Source organism: Rhinolophus hipposideros (genome assembly GCF_964194185.1).
Source record: "Rhinolophus hipposideros genome assembly, chromosome: 20".
NCBI lineage: Eukaryota > Metazoa > Chordata > Mammalia > Chiroptera > Rhinolophidae > Rhinolophus > Rhinolophus hipposideros.
Window position 1 is genome coordinate 39319297 of NC_138066.1, and position 25553 is coordinate 39344849.

The 25553-nt window shown below is 54.1% G+C and overlaps 3 protein-coding genes across 5 annotated transcripts in view; 2 read left to right on the forward strand and 1 right to left on the reverse strand.

The window, feature by feature from the left end:
* CRHR1 (corticotropin releasing hormone receptor 1) overlaps positions 1-8235 on the forward strand; it is a 47287-nt gene extending 39052 nt beyond the window's left edge. For 2 of the 3 annotated variants that reach the window (XM_081029307.1, XM_081029306.1), the window contains exons 5-13: positions 1870-1976; positions 2465-2585; positions 2803-2956; positions 3254-3314; positions 5424-5496; positions 5754-5839; positions 6045-6180; positions 6354-6395; positions 6967-8235. In XM_081029307.1, coding sequence (XP_080885433.1) covers positions 1870-1976; positions 2465-2585; positions 2803-2956; positions 3254-3314; positions 5424-5496; positions 5754-5839; positions 6045-6180; positions 6354-6395; positions 6967-7107 — 921 coding nt within the window. In that variant the 3' untranslated portion in view covers positions 7108-8235. The remainder of the gene's footprint in view (positions 1-1869; positions 1977-2464; positions 2586-2802; positions 2957-3253; positions 3315-5423; positions 5497-5753; positions 5840-6044; positions 6181-6353; positions 6396-6966) is intronic. The other variant, XM_081029308.1, reaches the window with a different exon arrangement.
* Positions 8236-15651: 7416 nt separating this feature from the next.
* On the reverse strand, positions 15652-16116 carry LOC308488488 (calmodulin-like; the record flags this gene model as incomplete). Its single annotated transcript, XM_081028247.1, has 1 exon — positions 15652-16116. The coding sequence occupies exon 1, from the start codon at positions 16099-16101 to the stop codon at positions 15652-15654; it is 450 nt and encodes a 149-aa protein (XP_080884373.1). The 5' UTR covers positions 16102-16116.
* Positions 16117-16474: 358 nt separating this feature from the next.
* Positions 16475-18487, forward strand: SPPL2C (signal peptide peptidase like 2C; the record flags this gene model as incomplete). The annotated part of the gene is made up of 1 exon (XM_081028295.1): positions 16475-18487. The coding sequence occupies one exon, from the start codon at positions 16475-16477 to the stop codon at positions 18485-18487; it is 2013 nt and encodes a 670-aa protein (XP_080884421.1).
* Positions 18488-25553: the final 7066 nt, after the last annotated feature.

Sequence of the window (25553 nt, forward strand, 5' to 3'; positions counted from 1 at the left end):
TTGAATGTGGCCGGCCGTGTCGCGCGGTGATTCTTGGGGTGATGCTCCCTTCTGTCCAGCAGCCGTCTCGAACTCTCTCCGCACTATAAGCCCCCAGCCCACCCCCAGCTGGCTTGCTTTTTTTCAGACTGCATCTCACATGTGGCAGCTGAGAGACAGGGCTGGAACCCAGCCTGGGCCTCCAGCCGGAGGAGTCGCGCAGAGGCTGCCCCCAAAAGATTTAGCCCAATTGTCCCCTTTCAGCCTTGGTGGAGAAAAAGCCCTGATGAGCCCCCATCCTCCCTAGAGAAGCACAGGATGGAGAGAGTGCCTCTGTTTTCAGTTCCTGCTTATCCCCCAAAAAATATACTGTGGGGACAGGAGAAGGAGCATTTTTAAGACCAAGTAGAACTGGATTCTGACTGCTGGCTGGTGGCTTGGGCCGATTATGCACCCCGTTCAGCTGGAAAAACAGGGACAAAGGCCAGTCTCAGAGGGCAGTTGTGAGAGAAAACCAGCGACATCTGTAAAGTACCTGGCCTAGTGCCCAGCATACACTAGGTGCTTAATGAATGACTTATCTCACCCCAAACCAAACCACAGAGGTGCAGCTTCTGGGGGTCCAGGGCGGGCAGCTGCTGTCAGGAGGTGGTAAAGCGGCTCCTGCACACTGTGCTCATCTTGTCCACTTGGGCCTGTGAACGAACTTGGGGCGTCGTGCTGTTCTGGGCTCCCAGACGTTGTTATTACCCAGGGGCTTTGCAGTGCGGATTTGTGGAAAATTTAATAAACGGTAATTAAGTACCAGCTCCAGACTGGGTGTGTGCGCGGAGTCTCCAGATTTGCCATCTGCTGCCAAGCACTCAAAGACCCTCCCCATTTGCATGGCCCCTTTCCTCTCTGTCTCTCGCCTGCCTCCATTTACACCTCGCTGGGTCTCACCCCCTCTGAGCCTGAGTTGCTAATGTGATTTCCCGCCATGTTCCTGAAAGCCTCTGCCAGGAAAAGCAGCCCCTAGAGCAGAGCTTCCTGGGAATCTGGACCCCAGAGGTTCTGCCGTGAGGACATGCCTTCAGAAGGGGGGTGGCGGGGGCCAAGGAGAGCAGGGGAGCGTGGCTTGGATGTCTGCTGGATGTCCTAAGGCGGGGGCACGTCCCTTGGGGGGCTGACTTTGGGTCTCAGCCTGCTCATCTGGTAGATGGATAGAGTGAGACTTGATCCCTTAGAACGAGCAGTATATGAAATGAATTAAGTAACAATGTTAGGGACTTTGTTATAGGATCCCATTCCCTTCAAGCAGACCCCCTGTGCCAGGTGTAGGGACTGGGAAGCGAGTTACGGAGCCTCGGAGATTTTTCTTTACAGTTCCTCATGGTTCTGTGGGTGCTAATCCACAGCAACTGCCCCCCACCTTGCTGATAGGGGCAGCCTTCAGCGGTAGCAGGAGGGCTTTGGGGGTGATTGGGAAGACACTGGCTCTGCCCAGAAATGGAGGGTTGGTGTCTGCACCCACCAAGGCCGGGGCGTTTGGACTCAAGGGAAATGTGACTATGAGAGCACACCTGTGAGCCGTGTACACGTGCTTGTGTGTGCAGAACGGGGAAGGCTGTGTGACGTGGAGAGTCAAGGTAGCTGATGTCTGTCCAACAGCCTGGAGCAGTGGACAGAGCATAGGATTTGGGACAGACAGACAGGAAACACAATCTTAAATCATATAGCGTTGCTCCAGGGCAACGTGTGGCACACAGTAGGGGCTCAGGAGGGGGGCAATTATTCTTGGTATAGAACCACTCTGTCCCGGCCACCCACGGGGGCTGTCCTTACTCGTCCAAATGGGGGCAGGGGTGTGGCTGCTCGGGGCCTCACCTCTACCCCTCTCTCCGGTCTCAGAAGAAGAGCAAGCTGCATTACCACATTGCTATCATCATCAACTACCTGGGCCACTGCGTCTCCCTCGTGGCCCTCCTGGTGGCCTTTGTCCTGTTTCTGCGACTCAGGTGAGAAGGCCCCGGCACTGTCCCCAGGCCCTGAGCAAGGCAGAGAAGTCAGGTGCAGGGGCCTGCTGGGAAAGGGAGTCCGGCCCCCTCACCTCAGTGAGAGGGGGTGGCAGACATAGAGTCCCAAGTCTCTAGGAACCTCTCACAGGGTCACTTCTGTCCCTCTGCCCAGTAACTGCTTGGAGGGAAAAAGGGGGATGGCCAAAGCATCCGAGCTGAAACCCGGGAGGGCGGCATCCTGCTGGAGGCCTTTCATGTTTTCTGACCTCAAACCTGGGAGGGGGGTGCCCACGGGAGAAGGGGCAGCCCCTGGTCCTGTGGTAGGCGCCCCCCGGAGCTCAGGTCTGGGCTGGTCACGGGTAGGAAAGGCCCCTCCGGCGGGAACCAGGAGAGCCGCTGCCCCCTCCCAGCGTGACAGCCAGTGCGCACAGCCCAGCCCTGACCCTCGCTCTCCTCCCCTTGCTCCCATCCTCCCCTGCGGCCCTCAGAAGCATCCGGTGCCTGAGAAACATCATCCACTGGAACCTCATCTCGGCCTTCATCCTGCGCAACGCCACGTGGTTTGTGGTCCAACTCACCATGAGCCCTGAAGTCCACCAGAGCAACGTGGTACGTCCTGGAAGGCAGCCGGGGGCAGAGGAAGGGTCCGAGCAGGCTGCCCTGTAGAGGAGGGGCTGGGGCCGGGCCTCGGGGCCCATAAAACAGCCACGGATCCTGAGCGTGTCCCCGTCCTGCCAAGAGGACCCTGGGCCCGGGGGGGGGTACTGCTGCTGCCCCCACCCTGACCCCTGGCTCATCATCATCTCTGGTGGCGGTGGGGCGGCAGGGCTGGTGCAGGTTGGTGACAGCTGCCTACAACTACTTCCACGTGACCAACTTCTTCTGGATGTTCGGGGAGGGCTGCTACCTGCACACGGCCATCGTGCTCACCTACTCCACTGACCGGCTGCGCAAGTGGATGTTCATCTGCATTGGCTGGGGTGAGAGGGCCAGCCCCGCCCCCAGCCCCCGCCGGACTGCCATCTCCTCACCCAGACTCAGGCCGGCTGGCTGTGGGGCCAGGTTAGGGTGGTGGGGTGTACACCACGTCCCTCTGCCCCTACTTGAGGGTGAGGGTGGGGGCAGCATCTTGAAGGAGGAGTGTTGGGTGAGTGGGTCCAAGCTCTACCCTGGGAAACCCTGCCCGCCTCTCTGCTCTGGGCTCCACTGAGGTCCTGCTGGCCCTGCACCCCCAGGCCCCACCCCCAGGGCCCTGTGACAGCCAGTCTCTTCCCCAGGTGTGCCTTTCCCCATCATCGTAGCCTGGGCCATTGGGAAGCTGTACTATGACAATGAGAAGTAAGTCACCTCCTTCCCTTCACTGCCCTCAGGGCCCCCTGAACCCCAAGATCCAGGCCTTCAGCCCAGCTCTGCCTGACACTCCCCAAGGGCCTTCAGCCACATCCCTTTCCCTGTCAGGACCACCGTTTCTTCACCTACAAAGGGAGCGCGCTGGGGGCCAGACTCAATCCAAGGCTCCCTACCAGTGCCCTGCCTGAGGTATAGCTGGGCTGGCAGATCCAGGTTCTTTGATCTGGGCTCCCATGACAGGCAGAACCCCGTAAGAGTTACCAGAGTGCCCAGGTTCTGAATTGTGGCTCCATCATTACGAAGCTACACGACCTTGGCTAGTTACTACAGTGTGCCTCAGTTCCCTCATCTATAAATGGACATCCTGATAATAGTGGTCCCTCAAAAGGTTGTTGTGGGGATGACATGAGTTAATATATGTTCAGCATTTAGGATAGTGTCTGACACATAGTAAATGCTGTATAAATGTTTTCTATTAATTTTAGGATTTTTTTTTTTAATTTCACGGACTTCATAGAAATTGATTCAGACGAGCTCAGAGACTCCTTCCAGCTCTGAAGTCCTGAGGTGCCTTATTAAATGGGCACAGGTATTTCCAGCCACCCCTGAAAACTCAACTTCCACTGCAGTCGTTCTCAACCTTGGCTCACCTTGGAGTCACCCAGGAAGCTTTCAAAAGTACCGATGCCCCGGCTTGAGCCCCAGGCTTGGATGTAATTGGTCTGGAGTGTGACCTGGGCACCAGGAGGTTTTTTAACTGCCCAGGTGATTCCACTGTGCGGCTGACAGAGGCAGACAAGAGGGCATAGGCAAGGGAGTGCCAGGATCTTCTCGGCCAGCGTGTTCTCAGCAGGCCACTGCCTGACCGGGGTTCTAGGTAGCCTCCATCATAGTGAAAATTCCTCCCCACAATTATAGAGAGCAGGGTGGCCACCACATCCTCACTGGGCTGGGCAAGGAGCCTGGAAAATTATGTTCGTATTTATCAGGTTGATCCTTCCTCACTCTGGCTGTCTGGCTCTTCACGTTTGCACGGCCAGTGGCATGGGGCCCAGGCTGGTAGGGAGGCCAGCTGACCGACACGATGTGGGGCCTCGGTCCCAAAGCAGCAGCATCCTAAACCCTGGGCGATGGTGCCTGGGCCTGCAGGTGTGCAGGTGTGGGTGTGAGTACAGGGGAGGAGAGGAAGCACAGGTTTCCCAAAGGGGCCCAGTGTGCGTCTGTATGCATCTTGGAGGGAAATGGGCGCCTGAGTTGCCGAAGTCTGTCTGGGTGACTCTGGAGCCCCACCATGTGGTGTGACGCTGATACTGCAGCAGAAGGGATTCAGTCATGAGACCTCTGAAAGAATTTGCAGACCCAAAGCCAAAGACTGGAGTTGGCCTAGAACAGCTCATGTTTGTTCTGCATTGTTTTTTGAAAATTTGAATTTGTTGCCAATCTTTAAAAAGATAAGAGGTTTCACATAAACTCTCAGTTGTAGTTTATGGAGACATCATGAGAGCTAAGCACTGTGGGTCTGCATGCCCACAGGGCCATCCTCTCTGCACAGAGGACTTTCTGGGTGCCCCATCCCTGCCCACTCCCAAGACCTCCCTAGAGCTTGCTGGAGGGAACTTGGGAAAATGCAATGCAAGTCTGCCTCCTGCAACAGGTAGAACCTATGAAATCTCAGCCTCGAGGTAGTTCAGGCTGCAATTAACCAGATTCAGAGATTGCTAGCTGCTGGGTGCTCACTTCGTGACAGGTATAGGGCAAAGGCACCACCAGTGGGCATGTTGCAGAGCCACGGTGGGGGCCGAGGGGAGCAGTGGTGTATTGCGCCCGTGCCTGTTCCAGTCTGTGGTTTTATCCATGATCTCCTCCCGGTCACACCGCCTGCTTGCAGTTTTAGATCATAATAGAGGAGGCAGTCCATTCTGCAGATGGGATAACTGAGGCACTATGGTGCGATCAAGTGGCTCGACCTTCTGCCAGGGTTGAAATTGGGGCACCCAGCACCTGGCTTCCAGGCCTGGGGCCTGACCTGACCAAGCTGCCCTTCCCCACGCCACTGACCAGGACCTCTCCTCTTGCTTCCCCTCTGTGGCCTTCTAGGTGCTGGTTTGGCAAAAGACCTGGAGTGTATACCGACTACATCTACCAGGGCCCCATGATCTTGGTCCTGCTGGTAAGAACCTGGGGAGGGGGCAGGAGAGAGGGGCACAGTGGGGAGGGGCAATCAGTGCCTACCATGGACCCAAAGGATCTCCCTGCCCAGAGGTGGGGGCAAAGGGCCAGGAGTATGGTAACGAGGTGGGGGCTGAGCAGCAGGGAGGAGCAAACCAGCCCTGAGACACCGAGTCCCTGACCAGCCCCCCCATTCACTACCACCCCCCGCCGACATCGTGCACACATACATGTGCCCACTGTGTGCTCACGTTGCAGATCAATTTTATCTTCCTTTTCAACATCGTTCGCATCCTTATGACCAAACTTCGGGCGTCCACCACGTCTGAGACCATTCAGTACAGGTAGCCAGTCCTGCCTCCCCCAGCCCTGGGGGCTCCGGAGCTCCCAGTCTCTGGCCCAGAGTCACTCTCCCCTTAGGCTTGGCAGTCCCTCCCCAAACCCCAGCTCCCCCTGTCTCAGACATTCCTGGGACCTGCCACCGCTCTCCCCTGTCTGGTCCCCTTTGGGATGGGCTGTGATGCTCCCTCCCCACCTGCCGTACCCCAGGAAGGCTGTGAAAGCCACTCTGGTGCTGCTTCCCCTCCTGGGCATCACGTACATGCTGTTCTTTGTGAACCCCGGGGAAGATGAGGTCTCTCGGGTCGTCTTCATCTACTTCAACTCCTTCCTGGAATCCTTCCAGGTACAGCGCCCTCCCCTCCCTCTGCTCTGTCCCCCCATTGTACCTCCTGGGGTGGGCATTCTCCCAGGCAGAGGTCTGGAGGGGCAGGAGGCTGGGGAGGGAAGGGGCAGCCTGGAACCTGGATGGAGCCACACCCGCCCAGTCCCTTGACCCGCCTTCTCTCTCCACCCCAGGGCTTCTTCGTGTCTGTGTTCTACTGTTTCCTCAACAGCGAGGTAAGGACCCTGGGCTGGGGCTCAGGATGGCAGGAGGCCTGTTGGGACCAGAGATGGTCTGTAGCTTACTCCTGCCCTCCATATGCTGGCCCTCTCCTCCCTGCCCCCAGGTCCCTATGGGAGTGCTGCTGGGCCCCAAGAGGGCCCTTGCCACCTGCCCGTGCTGCTCCTGGGGTGGCAAGTCCACTCCTCTGCTCCCCTAGGCAGTTGGTATGGAGGAGCCAGGCCTTCGGTCTCATCAATGGGTCTGTGAAATGGGTTGTTGAAAACCACAGAAGGGCTGAGCCCCGGGGCAGGGGATGCGTGTGGTTTGAGGGCAGGGATTGTTCATGGCAAAGGCCATTGGGCGCCTTCATATGGGTTAGAGAAAGGCACGGCTTCTCAGAACACTTGACAAAACTGTCCCAACCGATATGCAAATGAACAACATTGGGGACGCGAATGTCGGGGGCCCCCTGTGCTCCTCACACCTATGCACTGCTCACCTGTACAGCTGCTTATGGCAGCCCCAGGGGAAGAAGCGGGGCCTGAGATCCCAGCTCGCATGTTATGCTCTGCTCTGTGCCCACAGGTCCGCTCTGCCATCCGGAAGAGGTGGCACCGATGGCAGGACAAGCACTCGATCCGCGCCCGTGTAGCCCGTGCCATGTCCATCCCAACGTCCCCCACCCGCGTCAGCTTTCACAGCATCAAGCAGTCCACGGCGGTCTGAGCTGCAGGGCCGTGGAGCAGCCCCCCGAGATCTGTGGTGGGGAAGATGGTCGCCAGACTCAGTCGGCTGCCCTGTCTGTGGAGGGGACCGGCTCCTTCTACACACTGTACCCCCAGGAGCCCTGGCACGGGGACCTGGGAGGCCCCTCCCTGACCCCTGACTGAGCAAGAGTTCTAGGCCTATGAGAGAAGCTGCCATCTGGGCCACAGGACAAATGGAAAATAACCCATAGGACTGGGCTGGGCCAGTCCTCCTTAGAGAATGAACTGGGAATGGAGTGGGAATGGGGAGCCGGGAAGCCCAAAGCAGCACCGGTCCCTCCTGCTCCCAGAGCACAAGGTGGCCAGCGCACTGGAGACCTAGGGCTTCCTCGGTAACTATGGGGGCCGTTCGCTGCTCCAGGGCCACCATGGGAAACTCTTGTGACAGCATCCTAACCACCGTGATGACTCCTCCAGGCCTTAGCAATGCCTTCCAACACCGCTGGGAACCAGTGCCATGCTGTCAGAGCCCTAGAGACATTAGAAATCAGTGGCACCATCAGACATCAGGCCATATCACTAGAAATCCTCCCAAGCCACCAGAACTTCCTGTGGCCCTGTGGCACTGCCACCAGAAATGCCCTGCCTTGCTGCTTTGCACCCGTGGACCTTTACTACCCTACTGGCCACATGGGCTCCCTCTCCCTAACCTCCTGACTCAGGTGTCTCCCGCTTTGTGAGAAGATAGGGGGTGGGAGGGTGACGGAGTGGCCTGTGAGCAAGAGCCAGGATGTGCCCCAGCTGAGCCAGCCTCCCTTTGAGAGGCAGAGAATAATAGTTGGGGCCATCAGCCTACTGGCTTCAGAGACCTGGCCTCTGGGCACAGGGAGCTTGTGGCCTCCAGATTGCCTCTGGGGCAGCATGTTAGCTAAGCCAAGATAGAAGGGGCGGGACACTCAGGCCCTCTCTGCCCCTTGTGCCCCTCGGCAACTAGCTAGCTGATCGCTTACACCCAGGTATAGACTGGCCAAGTCCTCATTGGACTCACCCATGTCCAGAGGTACTGGACAGCCAGAGCAGGGCTTTGGGGGTGCAGGGGTGGGAGATGGGGATGGATGATGTAAATAATAATATTTATCTTTCAACCAACATTTGTGAAGTTCTGGGCTGTGCTGGGGCTGGGTGGAGAGGGCCCCGCAGAGAAATGGAGGCCGTTTTCAGTGTTCAGGGCTGTTGTGTGACTGGGAAATGTGATGGCACTCACGCACCCATCAGGGACGACGGGGTACTAGGTGAGCCCATGAGGGGAAGAGCTGGGTCCTGCCAGGCCCAGTTGAGAAGGACAGCTCTTACAAGGGAGAGAAGGACCGCAGGTGACTGATGCCAGCAAAGGACATGGTGGGCAGGGGTACACTTGAGGGAAGGTGTGGCAATGGGACCAGACAGGAGAGTGTCCCAGCCCAAAAGGAGGAGCTGAGCTGGAAATGGGTAGCCGGTAGGGAGGTGAGGCCACGAAAGGAAGGCGGCAGGAAGGGTCGGTGTGCACAGGCCGTGCCACTCTGGGCAGCTGGATCTTATTCTGCTGTGGAAGCTTGGGGACCTGGAGTGGGACACATGACTGTCATCCAGCGCGAGAGGCGATCCACCAACTCCTTCAGTCACGAGGTGAAGGCTGCTCCCAGGGGTCATTAATGCCCTTGCACTTCCCAGAGTCACGCGGACCATGGGGAGACCAAGAGAGTGCGGCCAGCACAGCAGCGTGTGGTGTGTGCTGGGAGCCGGCATGTGGGGTGGGCTGGACACAGAAGCTCCACCCCTGGCACACAGGGCCTGGGTCTCTGACCAGGGAGGAAGGGCCGCACAGCTGTGTGTGCGCGCGCACCCAGGCACGTGCTGTAGGACACGAGGAACCCGCTGAGATGACTGCTTCTGAGAGCCCCGAAGTTCCTTGGAGGAGTGGGAGGTCCAGTGGGTGACAGTCTGGCCCCAGAGAAGAGCTAGGGGTGTCCCTGAAAGCCATGTGGGGTACCCTGCTCTGCCAACTCCCCAAGCTCTGTCCCCTTAAATAGATGGGGAGAGGGAACAGCTGAACAGAATAGGACTTGGGGAGGGGGCCAGGGTCACCAGGACACAGATAGGCTGATAGCTTTCAGAGCAACTGGGGGGAGAAGCCCCTAAAAAGTCCTGGCTGGCAGAAGGGACCACAAGTGACTGATGAATCCCAAATGGTCACGATTGAGGCATCTTTCTCAACTCAACCTTTCACCCAATGAAGGAGGAGACGTGAGAAAGGGAGGCTTTTCTGGACAATGTTGGGATGTGGGGGATGGGACTCTGAGGGGGAAGCATCTTGAAGGGGCCCAGTGGGGGAGGTGCTCCCCTTTCCTGCCTGCGTCTCTAGCTGATGGGCTCCCTCTGAGCGCCTACTGTGCACTCAGCCCTGTGTGAAGGAAAGACAAGCTGCAGCCCCAGGACCTACGCCAGCAACCCACCGTGCAGATCAGAGCTGCCAGCTCTGGAGCTGTGGGAGGACACCTCTAAGTGGAGGCCCCTAGTCATCAGAGGAGCTGCAGGGGGACCCTGGACAGATGGGGGCGGGTCCAGATGAGCCTTGGGACCCCTTCCATCTAGAGACTGTTAGGGTGGAGGGGCTGCTTCAGACACTGCTGGAACATCTGGGCCCCAAAGAACTGCACCTCCTGTCTGAGCAGGTGGCCAGAACTTGACCCTTCCACCACTGGTGTGTGTCCTGGGCTCCGGGGCTGGGGTGAAGGCAGGCCCCAAGCCGGGGTTTCTGAAGGTCATTCTGCCCTGAGGTTTGGCTTGTGGGTGGGGTGGGAAGAGGGGGTCCTTTGGGGATCAGTGGGGGTGCGATGGGCCAACAGACACACACACATCATTACACTGTGGGGAGGGTACAGGCAGCTACAGGGTAGGGGTCACAACAACACAGGCCCTGCTCTCAAGCCCAGAAGAATTTCTCTCCATGCACACTCAGAGCCTGCAAGCCCCTAAGAACTGCTCCAGCTGAGCCCATTTCTCCTGGGGACTCTCCCCCATCAGCACAGATTAGCAGTGGAGGAAACACCAGTGTGGGGTTTGATTTTCCAGTTCCTCCTATTTCCCTGGTGTGACAGCAAAGCCCTGCCCTGGAGTCCTGGGCTTCCCCTCTGGCCTCCTCAGTCCCCTGCTGCTGCTGGATCAGACCCCTGGGACCAAAACCCGGGAGGGACTCAGATCTGGGAAATACCCGTATTAGGAAGGGAGGGAGGTTTTGGAACCCAGATAATAATACCTTCCCTGTGAGCATTTGTAGATTGCTTTGCAATCCACAGAATCTTTTATGACATTTATTATCTTATCTTCAACTAGCTCATGGAAGTAGGAACCAGCCTATTTTACAGACAAAGAAACTGAGGCCTGGTGACTTCCCTGAGATCAACAGTCTTCTGACTCCAAGTCCAGGGTTCTTTCCATCCCCTCAGTTCACTAAAGTCACTAGATTTGGGTTTGGGGAGACCAGGACTGAGGAAGCAGCAAAGAGGCCTCGGGTTCAGACTGTCTGATTGAGGATGTGTCCCAGGAAAAGATGGGACCGCCCCAAAGATGGCAGCCCATGTCCAGTTACTGAGTCTGCTGGGTGGGAGCAATGAAGGCTCTGTACATCCATCCTGGCTCCCGCACCCCTTTCCCTGTCTTTCCAACAGCCTCCACCCCTCCAATCCTTAAAATGATGCGTAACTTCAAACAGTTGAGCCCAGGCTACCAGAAGCCTCTGGGGGGATCTCTCTGCACCCATCCACGCTCTCTCCCCAGCCCGTGGGAGGGTGCCACTGGCCTTAGGATAATCTCATCCAGCTCCCTGAGTTCAAACTTGATTGCCCACCCTTGGTCCAAACAGAGGGGGGTGCTTTCTGCATTTCACCAATAGCAATACTATCACTGATTGAATGTTTTTCCTGGGCAAGATCAGAATGTGGGGGACAGGGCCTCCCAAGGATAGAGGAGCCTGAGGGCCTGGAGGATTCTGAGGGGAGTGCAGAGACAAGGTATCTTGAAGGGGCCAAGTGGGGCGGTGTCCCCTTCCCCCACTGTCCAGCGCAACTCCCTGCTGAGCTCCTCACATGGTGATCTCTTTGACTCTTCATAGCACCCTAGGAGGCGGGTGCTGTTGTTCTCCTTTAACAGTTGGGGAAGTTGAAGCCCAGAGAATTTAAGAGAGCTGCCTGAGGGTGGGGCTAGATGTGACGTTAACCCCTATGCAGCAGCAGTTCTTCTAGGGTGCCCCTCCCTGCCCCACTGCCTCCTCCAATACCCTCCCTAGGGAAATTCTTCTGTTTCCCTGGTTTGTGGACAAACAACATTCATAGACAAAGCCAGATGTAGGAGCTGATGCTTGCAAAGCATGGGCCTCAAGTAGGCCACTCCCTGAATCCAGCCCAGCCTCCAGAGGGACCACCGGCTGCCAACCGCCCCCCCCTCGCATCTCAGAGCAGTGCCTCCCATTCCTTACCCTCGACAGCCCAGCAGCCCCTGCAGACCCTACTGGGCAGGCTGCGGGTCAGGAGAGGCCTGGACCATGCATATTTCTCAAAGCTCCCGTGTGTTGGAAGCACTAATGAGATTCTCATTTGGAAATCACTGCAGAGACCACCAGGAGAACTAAAATGAGCCTGTCCTGAGCACAGCGCCCCTGAACGGGACTGGAGTTGGTCCTGGTTTTGTTCTTTTTTTTAAATTGTGGTAAAATAGACATAACACAGAGCTTACCATTTAACCCATGTTCGAGTGTACAATTCAGGGTCATTAAATACCCTCACGATGTGTGCAACCATCACCACTATCTGGTTCCAGAACTTTTTCATCACCCTAATGGAAACACATTAAGCGATCACTCCCCATTCCTTCTCCCAGCCTCTGGCCACCACAAACCTGCTTTCTGCCTCTATAGATTTGCCTATTCCGGGTATTTCATAAAAGTAGAATCATACAGTACGTGGCCTTTTGTGACTGGCTTCTTTCACGCAGCGTAATGTTTTCAAGGTTCATCTACATTGTAGCATGTGTCAGAACTTCAATCGTTTTTTATGGCCGGATGACATTCCATTGTGTGGATCAATTACACTTTACGTAATCATCAACTAAAGGACATTTGGGTCCTTGCTACCAATCCCAGGTTATTGTGAATGGTGCTGCTATGAACATTCACGTACAAGTTTTTGTGTGAACATCTGTTTTCAATTCTTTTGGGTATATGCCCAGAAGTGCAGTTCTGGGTCATATGATAACTCTGTTTAACGCATGGAAGAACCACCAAAATGTTTCCCACAGATGCTGCACTATTTTACATGCCGACCAGAAATGTATGAGAGTTCCAATTTCTCCACATCCTTGTTAAAACGTGTTATGATCCACGTTTTTTATAATAGCCATGCCAGTGGGTGTGTTGGTCCTTGGTTTTTAAAAGACTCCGGACTCCATTAGTGAAGAGCGGGGGGCCTCAAGTGAGGGAATAGACTGATCAACAACTGGGAGATCAGAAAGAGTTTTATGATCACAGCTCTCAGTGAGGGGTTGGCTTGTCCTACTGTGCCCAGCATCTGGGCACTGGGCTGCGGAGAGGTGTACCCAGTCTAGACACCACTGCCCTCGATAAGAACCGTGTAAGCCGAGCCGCCCTTATTGCTCCCATCAATGTACCAGTCAACCCTCTGCACCCGGAGCCCTCTTCCCTGGGCCCTGCCACTTCTCCCTACACCAGCTGGGGGTGCACTCACTAGTCAGTTGCTTTTGTTCCCTAATGCATTTTTGACAGTTAACTTGTCATTGTAATTATTATTTTGTAATCTAATTAAATGGTGTAGTAATGGATGAAACAGAAGTGCACAAACAGGGAAAGATGTTGTCCCTTATGAAAATTCAGCTGCATGTTTTGAAAGATACAATCTGAGTCAGACAAAAAAATCAGCTGTCAGATTAGGTGTGGGTGAGACAGATGTAAATAATTGGGTGGGAGGAGATTGTCAGAGTCTACCTGGTTCCACTTGCCAACCCCTTTGCAAGGTCCTTTAAGCTCGCCCTCCACCTCAAAGAGTCCAAAGCTAGACATCAGCGACCGTGTCCCACCTATGTGGCTTCACAAGGCAGGTAACTCGGAGCTGCAATCGATGGGCTCATAATAAAAGGAGGGGCCTTGAGAAAGGTCAGTGACTATGTGCTCACTCCTTGGAAGTTAAAATAAAATGTGTTTTATGGGTTGAGTTGGGTTCCCAAAGATGACGTGTTGGAATCCCCCACCCCCGTACCTGTAAATGTGACCTTACTTGAAAATAGGGTCTTTGCAGGTGTAATAAAGTAAAGATAAGGTCCCTGGATGGCCCCTAATCCAGTATGACTTACATCCTTATAAGAAGACAAGGGACACAGAGACACACAGGGAGAATGCCATGTGCCGCAGAGGCAGATAGGAGTGATGTACTGACAAGCCACAGAACACCGAGGATTGCCAGCCACCACCCAAATCAGGAAGTGAGACAGAAGGATTCTGCCTAGAGCCCCAGAGGAGTGTGGCCCTCCTGACACCTTGATTTGGGACTTTTCTTGGAGTGCTCCGGCTGCTATAACAAATACCATAGATAGGGTGGCCTAAAGAACAAGCATTTATTTCCCATGGTTCTGGAGGCTGCAAGTCTGGGATCAAGGTGCCGGCTGACTCGGTTCCTGCTCAGAGCTCTCTTCCTGGTTTGCAGACGGTCACTTTCTTGTTGTGTCCTCACATGATAGTGAGATCATCTGTCTCCTGTCTCTTCTTATAAGGACACCAATTCCATTCATGAGGGCTCCAACCTCATGACATAATGGGGATTAGAGATTAAAGATATGAATTTGGGCGGGGGGGGGGACACACAAACACTCAGTCCATAGCAGACTTCTAACCTCCAGACTGATAAAATAAGCTTCTCTTTTAACTCACCCAGTTTGCAATCATGTGTTAATGCAAACCAAGGAAATGACACAATGTGTAAAGTACATAGGTGACTTTTCAAGGATTTCCCTTTTGAATCACCATTTTCAATGACATGCTAAGAGGGGGACAGTTTTCTCCTGAATATGGTGGTGGAGCTATCACTGCAGCTAAGGCCGAAGCACAAGAACAAGCAGCAGGTGAGGCCTTAGGGCCCAGAGCAGAGCCAGGAGCCCTCAGGCATTCAGAGAGCTGGGCAGGCCCTGGGAAGTTCCCTGGACAGAACAAGTCCTCAGGGATGGGTCCAATGTGAGAGCTGGATCTGGGGGCTGGGGCTGGGGCCTGTAGCGGGGGGTTTTCTGAGCCTCAGGTTTACACACCCATGATGTAGAGGTATTCCGGTGAGGTTTAGCTGCTGTAACAAAGAGATACACAATAAGCCAATGGCTTAAGGGAGATAATGTATCACGGTCCTCTACTCCATGTAGACACCCAGAGACCCGGTTCCTTCTACTTCCTTTCTCCCCATCCCTTAGGCAGTGTCCTCCTCTCCAGAGTCAATGGCCTATCAATGACTGGCTTGTGAGAGAGGGAAAGAGATGGACAAGAAGCTCACAGTCTCTGTCCAGGCCCGTAAGGGGCTCACGTTATTTCTGTTCAATTCCATTGGCAAGAAATGGCCATGTGGCTGTTCCTAACTCCAAGGGAGGCTGGCCATGAAATTCTGGTCACTTAAACCGGTAGAAAGGGGCATGGATTTGAAGGATAGCTCACGGTCTCGGGCTGGGTGGGTCTAGTAATACCTCCTTGCAGGGACACAATGAGGACAGATCAAGTACCTGACACTTAGTAGGAGATCAACAAAAGTATGCACTATCATGGAGGTCAGGGCTCCCAGGGGCCTTAGAAACTCTCTGGTCCAATGTCCTCATTTCTTTGCAGCTAAAGAAACAATCTCAGAGAGGAGAGGTGTCTGCCCAGATTGCTCCATGGGTAAGGGGCAAAGTTGGTCCCGAATCCTGTCTGGAATCCTCAACCCCATTCTCCTACCTCTTGGGGGAAGCGGATAAAATTTTTTTATTGGAAAACAAATATACAACTTGGAATGGATTAGAGGCAAATTGTGCCATAAGCAGATTTTCTTTACGTTTTCAAAACAAAGTTTTAAAAACAAGCAACAGTAAAAATATTTCTGGTACAGGACAAGTAGTACAAAAAAATAGTGTACGAGTTGCCCACACAGAGTTACAACTCCACACTTCAACAACGACATGCTGACAGTTCCTAAAGAAATCTACTTTAAAGAAGGCATAACCCAGATGTTTCCTCATTTGACCTATTCCATCTAAGTTTAGATGGGCAGAAGGGCTTAGGTATACCCAGAGTAAGCCCCATGCAAAACGTTACTTGATCAATTTTCTAAAATAAGGTTTCAGGACAATGACAGTAAGAGAAGGGAAGAAAACATGGAGGAATGAAGTCCTAATTACTCCACGTGCATATTTTTTTAACAGTAGGGGGAAACCTTTTACAGATAAGTTACAAACAAAGAAAAGGTAAATAATGTACAAGAGACTTAACACATCCTGTACAATGTCTTTACTTTGCTGTCATCATTTGGACAAACTTTTCGTAGTTTACTTGCCCATCACCGTCAATATCCGCTTCCCTGATCATTTCATCAACCTCTTCATCTGTTAACTTCTCTCCAAGGTTTGTCATCACGTGGCGAAGCTCTGCTGCACTGATAAAGCCATTGCCATCCTTGTCAAACACACGGAATGCTTCTCGGATTTCTTCTTCAGTGTCTGTGTCTTTCATTTTTCTTGCCATCATTGTCAGGAATTCCAGGAAGTCAATGGTGCCGTTACCGTCGACATCCACTTCATTTATCATGCCCTGTAACTCTGCTTCTGTGGGATTCTGCCCAAGAGACCTCATCACAGTTCCGAATTCCTTTGTTGTTATAGTTCCATCACCATCCTTGTCAAACACCGAAAAAGCTTCTTTGCATTCTGCAATCTGCTCTTCGGTCAGTTGGTCAGCCATGTTGCAAGTGCTGCCGGTCTCCGGGACGTGATTGCTCCACCACTCGGGACACCCGCTCTACTTGGACCTCCTACCTCTTATTTTATCTTACCTAGTCCAGGCCCACCAGGGGCTGAGCAGAGAGCAGGGACCCAGGTCACTTCTCTGCTCGGAGGCAGGGTTGGGGGGCAGGAGCCTGAGAGGGTCCCTGTGCTCTGCAGCAGTTCCCTGGGACCCGGTGGCACAGCTTTATGACTAAGTAGGTAGGTGTGGCCCTGGTTTCTGGGATGGGAGGCCACGCTGCTCTGTGACAGAGGGCCACACCCACTTCCTGGGAGGGGGGACTGGGCTGTGAGCGGCTGCCCCGTGGGGACGCAGTGGTAGGTGGCTAAGGATGGCGTGCTTGGGAGTCCTCCTCCTCTTCCTCGGCAGAGCTGTGGCCGGTGGGCAGTACGGCATAGTCCACGTCGTGTCACAGAATTGGAGCAAGGACTACTGCATGCTGTTCAGCTCCGACTACATCACCCTGCCCCGGGACCTGCGCCATGCCCCACTCCTGCCCCTGCATGATGGCACCATGGCACCCTGGTGCCCGGGCGAGAACCCTGCCCACCAGGCCCAGCCCAGCTCCCCCAGCCAGCGGCCCCTCCACCGGACCACTGCCATGGTCATGAGGGGCAACTGTAGCTTCTACGCTAAGGGCTGGCTGGCTCAGGGCCAAGGCGCCCACGGGCTGCTCATCGTGAGCCGGGCCAGCAGCCACCAGTGCTCAGAGGCCACCCTGACATCCCGGGACCCCCGCATGCCCCTGCCAGACATCACCATCCCCGTGGCCGTGCTCCGATACACCGACATGCTCGACATCCTCGGCCATGCCCATGGCGGCGCCATGGTCCGAGTGGCCTTGTACGCGCCCCCGGAGCCCATCCTTGACTACAATATGGTGGTCATCTTTATCCTGGCTGTAGGCACGGTGGCCGCAGGCGGCTACTGGGCAGGCCTGACTGAGGCTGACTGGCTACAGCGGCGCCGGGCCCGAGGAGGAGGGGGGCCTGGTGGTCACAATCAGCAGGAAGCAGTGGTGGCCCAGAGCAGGCAGGAGGAAGCAGGTGAGGGTGAACCCATGGACTTCACACCGGCCATGATGGGCGCCGTGGTCACCATGTTCTGCTCCCTCATGCTGCTACTCTACTTCCTCTACGACTGCTTCGTCTATGTCATGATTGCCATCTTCAGCCTGGGCGCCAGCACCGGCCTCTACAGCTGCCTGGCCCCCCTGGTGTGCCACCTGCCCTTGCAGCAATACCAGTGGCCTCTGCCTGGCCGCTGGGCCCGTATGCAGCTGCCCCTGCTGCTGCTGGCTGGCCTGTGCGTGGTGGTGACCATCTTCTGGGTGGCCTACCGCAATGAGGACCGTTGGGCTTGGCTCCTACAGGATACGCTGGGTGTGACCTACTGCCTTTTCATCCTGAGGCATGTGCGGCTGCCCACCCTCAAGAACTGCACCTCCTTCCTGCTGGCCCTGCTGGCCTTTGATGTCTTCTTTGTGTTCGTCACACCCCTCTTCACCAAGACTGGAAAGAGCATCATGGTGGAGGTAGCTTCAGGCCCGGCAGAGTCCTTGAGCCATGAGAGGTTGCCCATGGTGCTGAAAGTGCCACGGTTGAACTTCTCGGCCTTGACCCTGTGTGACCAGCTCTTCTCCATCCTCGGCTTCGGTGACATCGTGGTACCTGGCTTCTTGGTGGCCTACTGTCACCGCTTTGATGTACAAATGCGCTCACGCCAGGTCTACTTCATAGCCTGCACCATGGCCTACGCCGTGGGCCTGTTGGTCACTTTTGTCGCCATGGTCCTCATGCAGATGGGCCAGCCCGCCCTGCTCTACCTGGTAACCAGCACTCTGCTCACTAGCCTGGCGGTGGCTGCCTGCCGCCAAGAGCTCACTATCTTCTGGACTGGCCAGGGCAGAGCCAAGACACCTGCCCAGCCTGTGGCAGGGCTCCGTGGTGCCCCTCCAGTTGGCTCCAAACAGAAGCAGGAGGGCACGGCAGACGTGCACACATCCAGCGAGTCTGAGGGGACCACCAACCACTCGGCAGGGAGCTCAGACAGCAACCTTGGGGAGGATGCTGCCAGGATTGTCATCATATCTGAGGATGAAGCTTCTGGTCTGGACGGCTACAGTGATAGCTCCGAGGGCTGGAGTGATGCCAATCTGGACCCTGAGGAGATGTCCTGTACCTCCCCTGGGGCCTCAGAGGAGCTGATGACACTAATGCCACCACCCTCAGAGCTGGGCTACGCCCAGGCCCAGGTCCACAACACCATTCTACCCTGGATGGGGCTCTACAAAAGGAAGGGCTTAAAGGTAGAGGAGAGCATGTCGACCCAGGCTCCTTTGTGAACTGGACCCTGGGAAATGTGCCTCCAGAAAGGCTGGCAGAACATCACAGAGCAAAGCCATGCATGGCAAAAAGAAATCGGGGCATTAAAGATATTCCAGGTCTACCCAGTGGAGCTTCTTTTTTAGGATGGTAAGAAAGCAGCAACCACAGAATAAGTCCATGCAGGGCCTGGAGGGCCCTTAGGATTGGCACCACCCCAAATTGTGCAGAGGGGGAAACTGAGTCTCAGAGAGGGTACACGACTTGCACAAAGTTACTCAGCAAGGTCAGGGTTTTCTCCTGACCTTTCTCCCGAGGGCTTACTAGGCAGTGACTTCCTCTCTCTCTGCCTCCCCAACACCAAGCCCCAAGCCCCAGTCCTTGAGCCTGGCAGATAGGTTCTATCCCGTCCCTGCAGCCTGTCCCATCCCAGCTTCATTGCCCATCTCTTCCTCCTGCTCAGGTCCAACTGAACCATTACTGTTCTTTGATCATACCACATCCTCTTCCTCTCTTTTTACACACACTGTTCCCTCTGGCTGGGATGCCCTTCCCATTCCAGGCAGAAATTCCCCAACCCAGTTCCCTGGCTCACTAAAACAGTCCTAAGGATCCTTCAAGCGTCAGCTTACATCCATCCTTTCTGCTAAACCTCCTTGCTCAAGGCGCCTGGGACAGCAGCACCACACCTGGTGTGTCTGCACAGACACTGAGTATGCACCTACTGTGTGCACCACCCTGTGATGGTACTCAGGAAGGCTGCTGTCAAGCTGGGGGTGAGTGGGGAGTAGAAAATAGACAACCTGAAAATCATCTTCAAATGGGGGGGTGGAAGGATTGGAGCTGAAGTGTAAGAATTTAGGAGGCCACGGCTCTAGTTTCCCCACTTCCCTCACTGACTCTAGATAATGGATAAGTCTCTTAACCCCTTTGGGCCTTAGTAGTCTCATCTTAAAAATAGGGCTTATAATACCATGTCTACCTGTAGGCAGGGGTACAGACGAGATGATCCCACCATGTTTTAAACCATATGGTGTGTTTTTATGTTGCTTCAGCAAAGCCAACAAACTCTGGGGCGAGGGACGGCTTCCTGGTGGAGGCCATGTTGGACATGAGGGAATCGTATCCCGAGAGGCGTGTGACACAGTAGTTAGGGTTTTAGAGCCAGCTGCTCACCGGATTTTCCTGCTCTACTACTGACCTATAAGTGTGTCATTGAACTTAACCTCTCAGTGCCTTAGCTTTCTCATCTGTAAAATAGGATAGTAACAGGAGCCACAGTCGGGTTGTTGGGAGGTTAGAACGAGTTGGCTTATGGAAGGTGACTGACACATGCCCTGTATGCAGGACCAGCTCTGTGAATGTTAACTTTGCTCCTCTTCATGAAAGCCTTTCAGAATCAGATCCAGCTCCTACCAGGCCTTCGAGTTCTGGCCTCGACTTCCTCCCCTCTTCTCTCCACACCCTGCATTCCTGCCCCTACCACCACAAGGCCGTATAGCAGACCCAACCAGACCCATCTTCCCCCACAGGGCCCTCCCACAGACTGGTTCCTCTTTCTGGAACTTTCTGCTCCTCCCACCCCCAGAATTGGGCCGGGCCAACCCCAATCACTTTACCATACACCCTGTTCACTAGTTTTCTGTCTCCCCAGTCGGGTGTCAGCTTCATGAGGGCAGAGACCACTATGTCTTGTTCAGTTATATAGTTCCAGGGCCTAGAACAGGGCCTGGTGCTTGATTTGTGTTTGTTGCAGAAATGAATGAGTGAATGAATGAATGAATGAATGAGGAATTAATCCAGCTTGAACTGTGGGCCTTGGTCATGTGGAGATGCGACTCTGAAGGATCTAGTTGGACCGTGGGGGTGGGGAGCAAGGGGGCCAATGGGGATTCAGGTAACGGGCATCTTAAAGAAGGCCCCCCTTGCTGATCCCCCCAGCCAATAGCACCTGAAGGCCCAGGCTGTACAAGGGCAGAGTGAGGTACATGGGCCAGGACTCTGACCGGAGGTGTTGACAGGCCTTCCTACTAGAGCCAGAGGCCATCTGGCCTAGACAGAGGGGCCTCCACAGGCCCTGGCTTCGTCCCCAAACCAGGCAGCCTCCCCACTGCTGATTTGCGTCACTGGGCCTGCCAGAGGTGGGCTACACGCTTCTGCCAGACCCGAGGGGAGGGCTGGACAGAAAGGCCTCTTGTCTCCCCTCATCCCCCCAGACTAGGGGACAGGGGAAAATGTTTCTCCCAGGACATTGCAGTCAGGGTGGCTCTGAGGACACTGGACTAGAGCCTCCTGTGACAGGGCTAAGGCCTCCCGCCAAGGAGAGGACTCTCTAGGGGAGGGTCTGAGGAAGCCCTGTCCATGTCCAAACCCCACAGATTCAGGAAAGGTTTAGTCTGACTCTGTCCTCACTGCTCTACCCACCAGAAGCAAACACATTCGGAGAACAGTCTATCCATAAAACGGGGAGAATAGCACTACCTACTTCAGGGGATTGTGCTCAGGATTACACTTCACGCGCGAGGAGCTGAGCCCAGGTTCCAGAAATCCAGTTCTGTTGCTGCTGCTGCTCTGTGATGGCCCCGTCCCCTGCTCCTGCCCTGACCCCAGAGCCAGGCTCCTCTGTTACCTGCGGGCTTGGCCTCACTTTGCCAGTCCCTTTCCTAGGGACTGGGCCGGATCCAGGTGGCTGGACCAAGCTGCCACCTGTCAGAGATGCCCAGGGCTGGCAGCCCCCACCTGAATGCAGAGGAACGCAGGGTATTGCATGTGTGTATGTACACACACGTGTACACGTGTACACACGTGCCCACATCCCGACTGCAGCCTCAGGCACACATGCACACAAACAAACACGCATGTGCAAGGGGACCAGCAAGTCGGGCTTTCTTTAAGATGCCTCTTACCTGAGCCCCCACTGGCCCCCTTACTCTCCACCCCCAGGGTCTGACCACACCTGTCAGTGTCATATCTCTTCATGGACCAAGACCCTACAGGAATCCAGGGAGGTGGCCTGGGCAGTGGGGCCTTACCTTGTGTTGTCCCTTCTTCCTCTACGGTTCCGGCTGGATAAATTACAGGGTTCGGACCTTTGCTGCTGTTTCCTTCAGACCCAGCCCTTCCCCTCAAGTCCATGTACCTGTGGGAACGGGATACTGATGCCTGGATTTCCTACCCCAGAGCGCAGTGCAGCCCTTTTCTGGAGGGGTAAACACTGAGACGCAACATTCAGTCCCCTCGTGAAGAGGGAGGCTGGCCCACAGCCTCCTCCAGGGGCCTCCTCAGCTTTCCAGCCCAATTGGCTCTTTAGGGAGATGGGAGACATGGAGGGCCAGCTAACGTCAAAGCAAGATAATGGTACGAGGGCCTGGCATCTCCCTTCTCTTCCTTTAACAGACAATGTTTGATCCCAGCCGCCCTGGGCTGGCAGAGATGGCAGTAATCCTGTATCCCTATCCAATGGCTCCCCCACCCTCACGTGCTTTCTCTTGCTCTCCTTTTGCACTCTGAACTCCCTCTCAGCACCTGCTTCCTGGAGAGCCCAATCTGTGACAGGTGAAACCTAAGATGAAGGGCAGGCAGGAATAGACTTCCTGAGGCCACGTGCAGGGCTCCAGGTGGCCCTGCTCAGGCTCTGGGGCTGTGCTTTACTCAGGCTGCCTCGTAATTCTCTTTGTGGCCTTGTTGAATCCCAGCAAGAACCCCATGAGCTAAATAGTCACAGCCTTGTTTTTTGTTTGTTTGTTTACTTGTTTGTTTTTAGTTAATGAAGAGTTTGGTACTCTGGATTCCCAGGACAGTGAGAACCAACAAGGACCTGTGAGTTGCTCTAATCCACAGACGAGGGAAAGAAGTCTAGAGAGGGTCAGGACCTGCCCAAGGTCCCACAGCAAAGAGACAGCAGAAATAGAACAACTCTGCTCTTCTGTCTCCCAGCCCAGTAGCTGGGTCTGCTCCCGTCCTCAACCCCCTCCCCTTCGCAGACCCTGGTCTGTACAACACGCCTCCCCAGGAAAACTCTGAGTCTGCCTGCTCCTTTGCCTGTGCCCCTCAGTAGGTACAGGGCTCCATTCTTACTGAGGAGTTGTGTGTTCTTTGATAAGGAAGGTATATCAGCATCAAGCATCATCTCAGCGAGCTCAGGAGGACACAGCTAGACTCCGAGTCACTGCGACCCGTATTCAAAGCCCAGCATTGTTATTCACTTGATGCTGGACAATTGTAGCCACCCCTCTGTGCCTCAACGCCCTTGTCTGTAAAATGGGCTGCTAAGACTTACCTTGTGGGTTCGTTGTAAGGATTAAATGAGGTGAGGTATGTGTATTAACAGCTAACATTTTCAAACACTAACAACAGGCTAGATATACACATTACCTCATTACGTGACACTTAGGTAGAGCAGTTTCCAGGACAGCACTTGTTACCGCCCGCCCCCCAATGCCATCTTTCTCAAATCAGCTTTCTGTTCCTCGGGATTGAGCTCCCAGAGGTGAAGCCATCCTCTTCCTTTGGTCTCCCCCACCCACGTCCAGTAGGATGTGGTGTGAGGGTGGGTGCCTGGCGGTGAGCAGAGGCACCACGGCAGAGACAGGAAGGGGTTCCCTCTGCAGTGTGACTGAAAGGTGAAAGAGTTTTTGCCTTTTTTTCTTGCATCCCTGAACTTGGAGCGCTCTTGTGCTGCCACCTGCTGGTAAAATAAGAAAGAGCAGGCGTGCTTTCACCTTTGGGCCAGGAGCGTTCCATTAAGGAACTTCAGAATAATTATAATCAGGGGTGATATCCCCCAAAATGTATAATAACCTACCCATCAACAGAGTTCTGAAATCCCTACTGGCCCCAGGGTTAACCCTTTAGAAGCTGGTCGTGAGGAGGTGGAGGTGTCCTGGAGAAGGGTCTGAGAGTACTTTGATATTTTATGAAAAGAAGGGGGCCCAACGCAGCGTAACTGAATGTCCTTAGTGCTTGAGGACCGGTCCATGCCCTGGCGCTTAGCCCGCCCCATTGAATCAGGCCGCCATGAAGAAGTGTCCGCAGATTCCAACACTTGGCTCATTCCTAGGAGAGGAGTCTCCCCGTATGGTCCTCCCATCCCAAAACTCTTCCTTGTCCTTGTAGGTCCGCAGATGCCCGTTCCCACACTCAACAGCAATCATTCATTTTGTTTGGGAACAAGTGCCTGCGCGCCTGGCTGGTTTACTTCCCCAGTGCTTCCTTTATCTGTAGAAGAACTCTTCCTAAGAGCTACCTCTAGGTCTCTTCCAGGCGTGTCAGTCTGAGTCCAGGTCTCATGCCTGACTCCTGAGCCCACCTAGGAAGATGGGACCCCTAAAAGGGTGGCTAGAAAGGGAAACTGAGGCTGCTGCTGCTGGGAGAAACTTGAGCTTCTAAAATTCTAAGGAGTTGTTCTGAGAAATGCCTTTAAGTATCTTCCCCCAACCTCTTAAGGACTTGAATGGCAGAGAGGAGGGGGAGGGGCACCAGTGTGTGAGAGGTCTGAAGGAGGGTCTCAGCAGAGCCTCCAGAGACCTTCCAGAACTCTCCAGAATGAAGGATAAAAAGGAAAAGCAGCCTGTCTGAGGCCATGCAGCAAGCAAGTGGGAAGGCCAAAGCAACCAAGAACCTGGGAACTAACCTAAGAATCTTTTATAAATCAGAGACCCTTTCTGGAATGCAAATGTTTGCCTTTAATGGGATTAGTTCATGAGGTCCCAATTTCCCCCACATACGTGGTCTTCGTAAAGCAGAAGGTGGGTGGGTCCAGAGAGAAAAGAACTTCTCTGGGCAAAATCCTCAGCCTTCTCATAACCCATCCTGGGCAGAGCCTTGCCACTGCCTATAGTTTCTGACCCTGACAATGAAGTCAACTTGGGTAAGAGAGGCAGCCCTCCTGAGAATCCATCACAGCCCAGGTTCTCTTCCAGGCCACCCTCTGCAGCAGCCATGCAAGTGTGAGCCCGGGCTGAGTCTGGTCTCGACCCACCTTGCTTAACCCTTAAAGTCAGTTGTGGTAAATTGAACGATGTGCACCCCTCCACCCCCAAAGGATGTCCACAGCCTAGTCCTTGGAACCTGTGAATGTTACCTTATATGGAAGGGGGAGAAATCACATCTACCTTATATGCAGATGTGATTCAGTTAAAGATCTTAAGATGGAGAGATTACCCTGTATTATCCAAGTAGGCCCTAGATGTGATCCCGAGGTCTTGTAAGAGGGAGGTACAGGAGGATGACGCACACGGAGAAGTGGAGAAGGAAACGTGATACTGCAAGCAGAGACTGGAGTGGTGTGGCCACAAGCCGAGGGTGGCCAGCAGCCGCCAGACGCTGGAAGAGGCAAAGAATGGATTCTCCCCTGGAGCTTCCAGAAAGAGCCCTGGCTAGCTGACCTTTTGATTTCGGGTCAGTGATACTGATTTCAGACTTCTGGCCTGTGAGCTGTGAGAGAATAAATGTCTGTTGTGTTAAGCCACCAAGTTTGTGGTCATTTGTTATAGCAACCCCAGGAAATTGAAACACTGATCAACAGATGTCCATGGCACAGGTTGCCTGTGTGCCCAGCACTGTGAATTGAGAATTAAACACCTCCCAGAGCAGACGAGACAAAGACAGAGCAAAACAACAAAACTCCTCGTCTGTCCACGGAGAGGCGGGAATTGGGGTCTCGGTTACAACAGCCAGTGAATAGATTCTCAGGTCAGGTGCTGTATCAGGCTCCAGGAACTTCTTTTTATTGTTATTGAGCTGTGGAGAAAAACATGAAAAGCACGGCAAAGTAGGGGGAAAAGCACCATCACTGTTAAACTTTTGGTTTATTTCCATCCAATCCTCTTTTTTTCCATGCATAGGTTTTACTTGTGTGTTTCATTTACATAGTTATAATCAAACTGGATATACAAATTGATATTTTGCTATAGTCTATGTAATCTTTGAACCTTGATTTTGGTGGATTATGTATTATTCCAGAGCAGATATAACTATATACATTTAATATTCTCTTATTGTATGTTTGGCCTGTTTCTTACAGCACTATGAAAAATATCTTTGTCTGTAAATGACATGTTTTAGAAGATTTCTGTAATAGATCTA